This window comes from Tiliqua scincoides, chromosome 2 (assembly GCF_035046505.1).
Source record: "Tiliqua scincoides isolate rTilSci1 chromosome 2, rTilSci1.hap2, whole genome shotgun sequence".
Lineage (NCBI taxonomy): Eukaryota > Metazoa > Chordata > Lepidosauria > Squamata > Scincidae > Tiliqua > Tiliqua scincoides.
The window spans coordinates 215,233,931-215,246,097 of NC_089822.1; the positions used below are offsets into that span (position 1 = coordinate 215,233,931).

The following is a 12,167-nucleotide window of genomic DNA, read 5'->3' on the forward strand; positions in this document are numbered from 1 at the left end:
ATTCATGACTTCTTTACAGCTTAGTAAATTCAGGCAATGTTTGAACTGGCATGCTGCAGTTTTATACTATGGATCATAGTTTTCAATACCGTGTGGTCAAACTTCAGAGCCAGGATGGAGAACTAAATCTTTTTGTGACATTGGTTATCATATGGAAACAATTTACCTTTTCACTTCATTTTAAGAATCAGCAAAGAAGGGCTTAATTTGCTTTAATTCTCTTGACTTCCTATTTAAAAAAATGTCTTTGGCTTTTAAACGAAGCCACACTGCAAGCAAGAATAAACGTTGACCCTCAGGGAAGTCTTTGGGTTTTCTTTAGGAGTCTGTCTCCTGTATGACATACTGGCCAATTCTGCTGCAGTGCTCTGTCACATGGTTTGTCTGCTCACATTTATTTTATTTGCAAACCTTTGAATGTTGTCTAGATATTTGAGGGTTTTCTGTATGGCTACAAGAGTTCAGCCAGTTAGTTTTTTCCAACTTGAAGTAGATCCATTGCATCTGGAATGCTGTGTCTTCAGAACCATGGTTGAATGGCTTGTCATCTTATTAGTCAAGAATTGTTCTTCTGCCCAGTAATGAAAAGTGTTTTCTTCCATGTTATGTGAAATAAGCTCTTTTGGATGCTGTGTAAGGATTAGGCAGCTTCATGTGTGCACTTTGGGCTTTAAAAAACCTGAGTGTTCCCAACTGCTCAGAGAAGTGTACATGCAAAAATGGATTTCCATTGCCATTTTAAGCAACTATGCAGCCAATTTAGATGCCTGTGAAAAGTTGGTCCACCCAGAGAGGAAATATATATCCCAACAGGGCAACCCAATCCTACTTAAACAGATGCAACGGCACTGCCACAGCATCTACTACATCCAATGCAGGCTGCTTTGCAGGTCCAGAGGTGCAGGCCTGCTCCTTTCGCTAGGGTAAGCCCCAGAAGACACTATGAGTAAACTAAGATTGGCACTATTGATATTGCTGGCACATGTCTGCTGTGCAGGCAGATCAGGCCTGGGAGGGGACTGGATTCAGCGGGCACCACAACTGCCAAACCTGCCCCTCCTGGTCCTGATCTACCCATCCCCTGGCCCATCTCCTCCCTGTTCCTTGTTTTGTGATTGTATTATTTAATTTTTCCTTGGTGTTTCATTCCTAGATATCGACGAATGTGCAATGGGAACCCACAATTGTTCATCAGCAGAGTCATGTTATAACATTCAAGGCAGCTTCCGATGTCTTTTGTTTGAGTGCCCACCAAACTACAGAAAAGTGTCTGATATGTAAGTTCAATCCACGCCAAACAAAATCTATATCCATCAATCAAATCACAGAGTAGCCTTACTGCACAACAGGGGCGTAGCTAGGTCATTTGACACCCAGGGCCCGTTAATTTTTGTCACCCCCATACAACTTAATTAATCAGCCTGCCCTTTCCAGTGGACTAAGGCAGGTTCACCTACTTGTGAGTAAATATGAGTAGCCACTCGTGATATGGCTCAATTTCACTTTCTATAGGGCTCCATGCATTTTTGGTTTTTGACCATAACTTTTGATAGAAATTGAGATATTTCACTCCATTTTTTAATTGCATTCTGCTGTAAATTCCACATCGAACAATATATAACTTGATGGTATTATAGTGGGTATTAACCCACTCTTTTAGCAATTTTGATCACTTGTGGTGTCACCCCCCCCCAAGGCTGGCACCTAGGGCAGACCGCCCCCACCCCTTGCTAGCTACTCCACTGCTGCACAATCATATGCATGTTTACTTAGAAGTCTCACTGAGTTCAGTGGGACTTACTCTCACATAAATGCGTACAGCATTGTAGCCTTATGGCCCAATCCGATCAGGTTCTTATGCTGATGTATCTTGAAATCCATCAGTGTAAGGCCAGGCCTACCACTGAACGAGCTGCCTTGTCAGTTGCCAACTTGCTACCGATGGTACAGGAGCCAGGAATGTGGGCCACTGAACCACCACCGGAGCAGGTGGGAGTGATGTGGAGGAGGATTATGGGTGGTTTGGGCCAAGGGCAGTTTGAGGGTGGGAGGAGGAGGAGTTTGGTGACAGTGGCATCCCCCCTTCCCAGCTCAGACCTGTCCTTTAGAGTTTTGTTGGACTTGTGCCAGCAAAAGAGCTGGTGTAGGTCTGAAGAGACCCATTGGAGTCAAGGCAGCCTACGGGGAGGTAAGTAAAAAGGAATTTTAATTTGCTTATCCTGGGCTGTCTATGCAGCTTGAACTGAAAACAGAAATCTCCTCTTGGCTTCCTTAGTAAGCAGCACTCCTGAGGATGGCATATGGTCTGATCAGAGTACTGCTTTTTGATGAATCACAGATTCCTTTTCCAGGCAAGCCACACAGAGTGACTTTGTCCATATTGCTCCATGTGCTCATTGTGGAGCTTCCAGAATGGGCTTTCAGGGTTCATGAGCTTTTGATACTTGGCTGTTATGCTGACAATTGCATCAGTATAAAGGGTGCTGTAAAAGACAAACAAACAGCTGTTAATTACACCGTCAGCATTTGCAGCTCTGCTCTGTATCCCCTGAACACAAGTGAGTGGTTTTCTGGGACTCTGCAAATCACTCAGGTGCTTATCTCTGGAATCACAGACCAGCCTTGCTAAATACTTCCTTTTTCTCTTCTCTCAGGAGATGTGAGCGTATCAACTGCTTTAACTATCTGGATTGCCAAAGCACTCCCTTGCGCATTACTTACTATCAGCTTAACTTCCAAACTAACATTGTCGTCCCAGCTCATATTTTCCGAATTGGTCCCTCGCCTGCTTATGCTGGAGACAACATAATCCTTACAATCAACAAAGGAAATGAGGAAAACTACTTCAACACGAGAAAGCTCAATTCCTACACAGGCATTGTCTACCTTCAGCGACAAGTGAGGGAACCAAAAGACTTTCTGCTAGACGTTGAAATGAAACTTTGGCGGCAGGGAACATACACAACCTTTCTGGCCAAAATCTACATCTTTATCACATCTCATGCCTACTAAGGCACACATGCTATTGGAGTTTATCAGCATTCTACATAAGAACATAAGAACAGCCCCACTGGATCAGGCCATAGGCCCATCTAGACCAGCTTCCTGTATCTCACAGCAGCCCACCAAATGCCCCAAGGAGCACCCCAGATAACAAGAGACCTGCATCCTGGTGCCCTCCCTTGCATTGGCATTCTGACATAGCCCATTTCTAAAATCAGGAGGTTGCACATACATATCATGGCTTGTAACCCGTAATGGATTTTTCCTCCATAAACTTGTCCAATCCCCTTTTAAAGGCATCCAGGCCAGATGCCATCACCACATCCTGCGGCAAGGAGTTCCACAGACCAACCACACGCTGAGTAAAGAAATATTTTCTTTTGTCTGTTCTAACTCTCCCAACACTCAATTTTAGTGGATGTCCCCTGGTTCTGGTGTTATATGAGAGTGTAAAAAGCATCTCTCTATCCACTTTATCCTTCCCATGCATAATTTTGTATGTCTCAATCATGTCCCCCCTCAGGCTAATTGTTCTACCAAGCCATATTATTACAGAAAATCTGTATCTAGCATTTTATAATATTTTTCCTAATGCTTCAAACATTTTGGGTTTTGTTTTTTTTTTGTAAAATTAACTTTAAAATGTTTTAACTCGTTCCTCTTATAAGTTTGGATTTTTAACTGAGCAAAAGAAATGGTTTGACTTTGAAGCAAATGCATGCACATTGTGCTCTAAAACTTTCTCTTGGCTTTGGGCCAATTCAACTTTGGGATTAGTTACCTTGTGCCTGATTCACCCAAAATGAAGTCCTTAAAATTTATATTAATTTCAGTGGAAGAAATATGCATGTGGCCATCACTGAAGGGCTAATGTGTGGCTGAACTGGGCACGTGGACAGGAAGGATGCCAGATCCTATGCTTGACTATGCCTGATGAAGCGTTACATGGCAGACAAAAGTTCATTGAGTGATCTCCTGCTTAGTTTCTTCAGGAGCATCCTTTATTTACAGGAAGAAGAAACCACATTAGCTGAAGGTACACACAGCTTTGTGAATGCACTGAAACTCTGTGTGTAGTAGAGTCTGCCTGAATGTGCAAAGCATTTCACGTATATTACCTAGATGTTAGTCTTACATCAAACTGAAAAAGTAGTATTACCACCCCCATATTGCAGTTGGGAAGCTGAGGCTGGGAGGGAGCAGTTTGCGTAAGGCCACTTACTGAGTTCATGGGAGAGGCAAAACTCAAACGAGGGAAGTTCATATTTGCAACTTGGGCTGCAGTCCTATGGACAAAATGGCACGTACTTCTGAGCAGACATGCATAGGACTGTGGTCAGCTTCTTATGCTGCAATCCTGTGCATATTTATTCAGAAAGAAGTCCAATTGTGTTCAGTGGGACTTATCCCCAGGAAAATGTGCATAGGATAGCCCAATCCTGAGCTGTCCATGGTGTGGGGCTGCAGCAGCACCAAAAATGGCTGCCACTGCATCCTGCGCGCTTCAAGCAGCCGTGGGTGGGCACCTCAAGAGATGGGGACTTTTGTCCCCCTCCCCGGATAAACGCAGTAGTCCCACAATGGACTACTCAATTTACCACTAACAAAAAGGTTGGCGGTGAATTAAGTGCCTCTGTGTAGGGTGGTGAGCCCAAGACGGAGGCTTTGGATCTGGTGGAGCTATGCTCTCTCCCTCCCCACTCCCTCCCCCGTCACGCTTCCTCCTGCCCTCTCCCCGCCTCCTGCCTTCCCAGATCGCCTCCTCCCCACCTCCACTTACCTCTCCACTGCTTGGCGGTCTGCGCTGGGCAGCACCGGGCTACCACCGGCACTTGCCTTGCATTAGGGCCCTCAAATGTGCCTTGTGGCACGTTTGCAACATTGTGCACTGGCGGTGAGCCATCATGCCAAGCCCAGGATTGGGCTCTTAGTGACTGTGCTACACTAACTTGGTGGCTGTTTTCATAGAGGAGGAAGCAGCAGTAGTAGTAACATGGAAAGCAAGCAATCTAGGAGGGGAAAGCCATGTCAGTGTCCAGACATTAATTCAAAGTTGTTTTTTGCTTTTTCTTCCTTATCTAACTTACACAAACATAGGCCACAAGCATAGGCCTCAAACAAATGGACCTAACCAGGCTGGGAAGGCATCCATGCTTAGAATTAAATACTTTCCGAGGTATTTGCAAGTCTAAGGGAACTGAGCAATGTGTTTTCTGCTTCAATATACATTTTAGTTTTGGGCACTGGCCTGGTTTTCTACTTAAATACAGTTCTAAAGAAACATATTATTTTTGAGGAACTTTGAGTTGCAGGTAAGATGTATTATACTCTTTAAAGGAAATGCCAAAGATGAAATATACTAAACCAAAGATGAGACATGCTAATGAATTTGAAACCCTGATTGAATTGCATGGATGTCCAATTAGAACATTTCGATAAATCTTGAAGTAAACAAATTAGATTTATTTTCTCCTTTTTTCACCCTGAATAACATGGTGGAAATGGAAAGCTAATTTGACATCTTGTATAAAATCAGATACTTTATTAGCACAATGCAAGTTTCACATTTTAAAAATTTCTCTTAGCTTATGAAAAATTGGATGAGATCCAATTCCATGGGCCATAAGTGCTAATGAATAGTTCAATCAAAAGTTTTGTTTAAGTTTACAAGTGAACTGCAGAATTTAAATGTTAGGGGTTTTTTTATTTTCTTGTTTTTTAGATAAAAATAGTCTCTAGTCCTATTATTTTACTGAGCATCCTTTTACACAGATATACTTAATCTCTAAAAATGTTAATGAAAAACATAACAATATATATACTTTTTTAAATGACATAGTGTAATTCTTTCCTTCTCCTATAGTGAACTTATTTTGTATATAAAACAAGAGAGGAGCCATGTCTTAGAGCCTTTTTATACAGGAATCTGCAGTATTATAAAATTAAAATACTAATTTTGTACTGTGGATTAAACATGTAAATCCTTCATATGTTTACAGTGAGAGAAAGGAGAGGACAAAAATATGTGTTGTCGTGATAAAAGTCACTGGCTATTTTCTACAATGCCATTTTTTGTTCATTTTTTTGAATTTCCTACACACTAAGGTATTATTGCTGTTGTAGTTAATGTTATAAATCATCATGCTTGTATAATTGTAACTGTAAGTCCTGTAACTGTAGAGTCTTACCATGCGATTTCTATACAAGTTGCACCCTGAGATAGAATCCTAGAGTTCGAAGCAGAATTACCAGATAGGAATGAATGGTGTTTTTATTTTTATTTTTTAAGTGAACGGCTCAAAAATAAATATTTCCTGTTTTAAAAAAATCACAAAAACACACTTGCAAGCTTATTTTAGGGTGATCCATGTCCATTCCTAGGTTGATCCTTGGCTCAAAGTGGTCATACTTGCAGGCTCTGTCCTAACAGTCCTTTTCCCTTTGCAAAACAAACAAGCATATGGACTGACAGGGAGGGGAAACAGCACCAAGACAGTATCGGTTTCATTAGCCAAGCAAGACTTTGTCCGGCCTGCCCAGCTGTTAAAGTGGAAATGGTAGCTCTGAACACACTCAGATTGTCGTACTTCTACTTCAGTAGTTGGGCAGGCAAGATAAAGGTCTGCATGGAGATGTACTCTGTCCTGCTCTCAGCTACTGCCCCCTCTTCACAAGCAGAGCTAAAGCTTTGCATTGTTTTGTCTCATTATACCTTCGTTTGTTGGGGGGGGGGGCACAAGTGGATTTTTGCAAACATTTTGCTTGTGTAATAGCAAAAGCCTTGAAGGTAGTGCTTTCAAAAACCAACCATCTGTGAAGCAAGCAAGGGTACCAGCAGCACCAGCCTGACCATGCAGCAACTTGAAACAGTTGTGTGGAGTGGCACGCCGGCACATCTGGAGGGGTAGCAATAAGACAAATCTCATCCACTATCCATTCTAAGCTGCTGCTCCAATCTTCTTCGGACTTGCTGAGGGCAAGTTGGAAGAGGATTGCAGCATTGGCATCCGCCTTCTCCCTCCAGCTCTGCTGGAGCTGGAAGAAGAGAAAATAAGCTCCAAATCACTTCTCCCCACCTGCTTGGCACATATGAAGCACCAAGTAGGCAGGAAGAGGTGATTTGGAACTTGCCCCCTTCCCTTTTGATGAGCACAAGGGGCCACCTCCCCTTGCTCTGTGCTGCTTGTGTTTGCAATGAATGGGAGCAAAGGATGCCATTTCAAAGAGAAGCAACTTGGAGCATGGAGGCTGGCCTGTTGTACTCAAGGGAAGGTGAGATGGGGACACTTGCTTATTTTCCCACCTGCCTTCCCCCTCATTCGTGGGTGTGTGCATGTGCGCATACGTGAAAAGCCGGCACTTGGGGTGGGATTCAAGAGGTGCAGAGGCACCATAATCTGAAACCCTGAATGCCAGAGTCTGAAACAGATTCCGGAATGGGTGCGGAAAAGTCTGCCTCCCTCCAGTTTTCTCTTTGTGATATATTGGTGCAATTCTGCAGCCCTGAGAATATCTGGATATGGAAGGCAATACAGCCCTGAGACAGAACACTTTTGAAATGCGCTGCAAATGTGGCGAAGATAGAGTTCTCCTTGCCCCAGTTGGGCACATCAACCATCTATGAAACCCAACATTTTCAATCAACATTAGCATTTGATTGAGTGCAAATGCCATTCAAGCTCCAGTGGTCTGTCCTGTCAGAGAAATAATGGACAAGTAATTTGTGACTTAGAGACCTTACGCTGACTAAAAGCAACCACAGTCAATCATTTTGTTAAGGCAGTGGCAGTTTGAAGCGACAACTTTTCATTTTGTAGGGGAAGGTAATTGATAAAAGAAAGGCCAGAGTGGGGGGGTGGCGAATGCTTGTTCCCAAGCAGGCTATTTTGCAGAAGATGTGGATAATAATGCTTTTAAATTTCCTTTGGCAGATATGTACCCCCTTAGGCCAAGCAAGTTGCACATACATACATTGTGCTTTCTCCATTATTGAAAAACCTTTGGCTTTTGTGAACATGTCAAGCATAAATTCTCTCTCTCTCTCTGTGTGTGTGTGTGTGTGTGTGTGAGAGAGAGAGAGAGAGATATTTGAGGGGAACAGAAGGGAAATCTGCACAAAGATGAGTCATCTACCATGGTTGGCATCTCATGATGGATCAGGTTCTGAACCTTACTATTACTATAGGGCCTTAATATTCAGTGGACAAATCACAATATTGTGGTTTTAGCAATGTTATATATCAGAGATTATTAAATGATGGGTGTGCTCATACTCCTAGATTCACCATGAGCTTATTCTTACGGAAACTGTCCCATGCTGTCATGGGTGCAAAACCTGTAGACCGTAAAACCCATAGCCCATGGAAGTGCTCCAGAAAAAGGTAGGTATCTTTTATCCAGGACACCCCTGTGTCATATACACACATTTCGCAATGCCTGCATGGGTGCAACTGGTCCCTGGAATCTGTGTCACCTTACAGCTCATTTGTGATGGTGTGGTGCATGAAGCACAGGATCGGGCCCTTAAACGGCTAAAGATTTCATACAACTTTTATATATATATACAGATAATGGTATCTGTTTTAATAGTAGGCCACCATTCCACATACTGAACTACAATGCCCTTGAATAAGGAAAAAGAAAAGAAGAAATCCTCTGACTACAAACCATCTGACTTCAAAACAGGAAATTGTTTTGAAGCAGTCTGGGAGTCTAGGCGAGCACTAGTTGGCAGACTGTGGGAACAGCGCCGGAGCTGGCCCAGCGCAGGCTCACGCTGGGCTAGCTCTGATGCTGGGCCTGTGGTACTGCTCACAAATGTGCCTTACCTTTTGAAGCTTCCTCAACATTAGAGGCAATTGTTAGATTGGTGATTTTTTCTATTAAGTAAAACAAATCATTTTATTGATACAGCTACTTTGACTCTGACTTTATTAATTAACAAAGTGCCACCCCTTTACAAGCATGACCAAGATTGCCTTATCTTGTTTTTCAGTGTGTTTATATTAAAACATTAATGAGAAAAGCTGAGAAGAATACCAACTCCTCTATTTATCCTTCCATGTTCATTGTCTTATATACAGTAGATTAGTTCTTTGTAGCTGAATTGGGTTATAAGAACATAATGGGTGTGTGTGTGTAAAAATAATTTTTCAATTGTTGTACTTCACATGGTTGTATCGTGATTTTACTGTCTCGAAAACTAGAATCTACATAAACTTTACCAAGAAACATCATCTCATATTGCTGTCTTCTCATAAAACATTCTTTTATGAACACCAGCTAGGCTTTGGACTGTGGAAAAAAAAGTGCATAGTCCTTTAAAGAACACACGGCTAACAAGATCAGTGGACACTTAGGCCCAAATCCTAACCAACTTTCCAGCACTGGCATAGCGGTGCCAATGGGACATGTGTTGCTTCCTGCAGTTGGGTGTCACTCAGGGAGGCCTCCTCAAAGTAAGGGAATGTTTGTTTCCTTACCTCAGAGCTGCATTGCCCTTATGTTGGTACTGGAAAGTGGGTTAGGATTGCACGCTTAGTGTCAGTTGCTCTGGGTGAGAAAACAGCCAGTAGTTCTCACTTCTAGTCCTTTGAAAATGCACACTACAGTTGTGGGCGAAACATTAAGAAGTAAAAATCTTCATAGACCATGGCCTTTAAACCTCAACACTTCTTAGTACAATACTAAGGGTGCAATCCTAACCCCTTATGTCAGCACTGACCTAAGGGCAATGCAGCTCTGAGGTCAGGGAACAAACATTCCCTTACTTTGAGGAGGCCTCCGTGAGTGACACCCAACTGCAGGATGCAGCACATGTCCCATTGGCACCGCTATGCCAGTGCTGGAAAGAAAGGTTTTATCTAAAGATTTTGCACAGGTCAATGACTATCCATATTGAATAAAATTCTCTCAGCAAATTGCAACAGTATTATATTATTATACAATAAAATGAAATTATAAAGCTGACTTCAGTGAGGTCAGTCTAAAGGCTGAGTTTCTTCTGATCTTTGGAGCAAGAACTTCATTTCCTTGTGCTGAACAAAATCAAAGGTGATAATTTGAAATACAAATTAGGATTTAAGTTTCTATCAGAGTTTGATGTAACATCTCAATTTGCCAGAAAATCAAGGCAGGTAAAGAAATTAGACCAGTCAAGCCATTCTCAAGAATGACAAAAATGAACCCACAACCTCAAGAAATGGTTCTAAAATGAAGTATTATTATTTTTTCAAAGTTTTGATGTTTTAAAAGGACCAGTCCCTAAGGAACTCAGAATGTAGAGAAGAAACATGTACAAATAGTGTGCTTTCTCACATGTACTGAGAATAAAAGAAAGGATTATTCCTCCTTACTTAAAAATACCTAAGTCTCTAAAGTGCATGGTTTTAAACCAGTGGTTCCAAAACATTTTAGCACCGGGACCAACTTTTACAGACAACACTCTTTCAGGACCCACCTAACTTTACAAGACTTTAAAAAAAAAAGTTTCACTTTACAAGCCGCTCAAGCCTCTTCTTTTTAACCTTTTTTATTATTGGGAGGGGGGGGGTTGTGGCCCACCAAAAAATCAGGTCACAAACCACTACTGGGTCCCAACCCACAGTTTGGGAACTACTGTAGAGGGAAATAAGCACAAATAACTCAGATAATTGTAGATTTCCTGCTCCCCCATCTCTATTTTTTTTTTTTTTTTGCGGCAAAAAAAGGAGGAAAAGGAGATTCCTCCTGCATTGCAACAAGTGCCTTTATCATATTTGCCAAGAATAAAGCTGCGATGAGTGGCAAAGTTCCAGGGCCTGCCCATAATCGCTTGAGATTCCCAGGGAAGTTATGCCTGATATGCCCGGTTCAAAAGGACAGCGTCTCACAGTGCCATGAGCTGAAGTGTCTGCCAGAATGTTTTCCCTGTCATTTGACTGCATTCCACAAACAGGGCTTTCAGCAGGATCCTGCTGGCATCTTTCTTAGCTCTCACTTTTCATTCTGACACTGAGACAAAGGATTATTTTCAGACTCCAATAAACTCTGGCTTTTGGACGTGCTTGGCAGCCGGAGTACTTTCATTTCTTTGAGTAGCATGTTCCTAATCTTAGCAACACTTGTGGACTAAGAAATATGTCATTTCCCCTCCTGTTTTCAGTCTTCAATTCAACAAGGAACAAGACCCAGAACAGGTAGATTGTGTTAGTTGCCACTTCTCTGACAATTAAACGTTTGAGAGGGACAACCAAGGTGAGGCACAAGTGGTACAGGTGTAGCCCTGGGATTTGGGGGAACTTTGGGTTTCAAGTGTTCCACTTTCGCCATCTGGATTTTTGTAGGCCTCATTCATTATCTTTAATTTCCAGGTCAAATACGAGGCATGGTAAACAAAGAAGCTGCTCTGGAATTGCAATGCTTATTTTTCAATTCACAGTTAGGAATGTGAAGTGCATTTAAAAAAAATACAATTACAGCAAGCAGAATTAACATTTGGTATAATTGTAAACCACAACTAGAAATGTGAAGTACAATGAAAAACAAAATGATAGTGAAAAAACACAAAAAGGAGCGGGGATATTTATTGTGTCACATGCACAGTAAAGAAAGAGAGTGTCCCAGGCATTAAAGTGTGTGTGTGTGTGTGTGTGTGTGTGTGTGTGTGTGTGTGTGTTCATTCATTGCCAACTGTGACAACTCATGCTTCTTTCTGTAACTGTAGTTTTCTATTGACAGTTTCTGGCTGCAAAGGGAGACAGACGTTAATCCTTGGCACACTTCCTTTGTTTATTCTGTTTTTATTTCACACCATAAGAATCACACTCCACTGTCTCTTTTTCCTCAGTTACAAAGCTGTGATGTGGCTACTGCATATGAGTTGTATAAAACCTCCACACTGAGAAGTCTGTGGAAGTTTTGTCTCCTTGGCTAAATTAACCATCATGAACATCATAAACTTCATGAACAGGTGGCATTAAGAGATGGTGAACTGCAGAATACTTTTTCATTCCTCCTTACACTGTCTGGGATGATAGGAACAGCGCCAGGAGAAACAGCGCCAGGATAAAGAGTGAGAGGCATTTTCCATCTGCACTGCCATCATTCCATCACTTGCAGTATACGCCCCGCCCTTCCACCCACTCTCAGAATCCATTCAACTGGCTGCAATTTTCAGTTAATAA

General features: G+C 42.1%; 1 protein-coding gene across 1 annotated transcript in view; it reads left to right on the plus strand.

Annotated features, from left to right (window-relative positions):
* The window catches only part of FBLN2 (fibulin 2), a 116,720-nt gene extending 113,670 nt beyond the window's left edge, over window positions 1-3,050 (plus strand). The window contains exons 16-17 of the mRNA XM_066614424.1: window positions 1,154-1,277; window positions 2,655-3,050. Coding sequence (XP_066470521.1) covers window positions 1,154-1,277; window positions 2,655-3,012 — 482 coding nt within the window. The 3' untranslated portion in view covers window positions 3,013-3,050. The remainder of the gene's footprint in view (window positions 1-1,153; window positions 1,278-2,654) is intronic.
* Window positions 3,051-12,167: the final 9,117 nt, after the last annotated feature.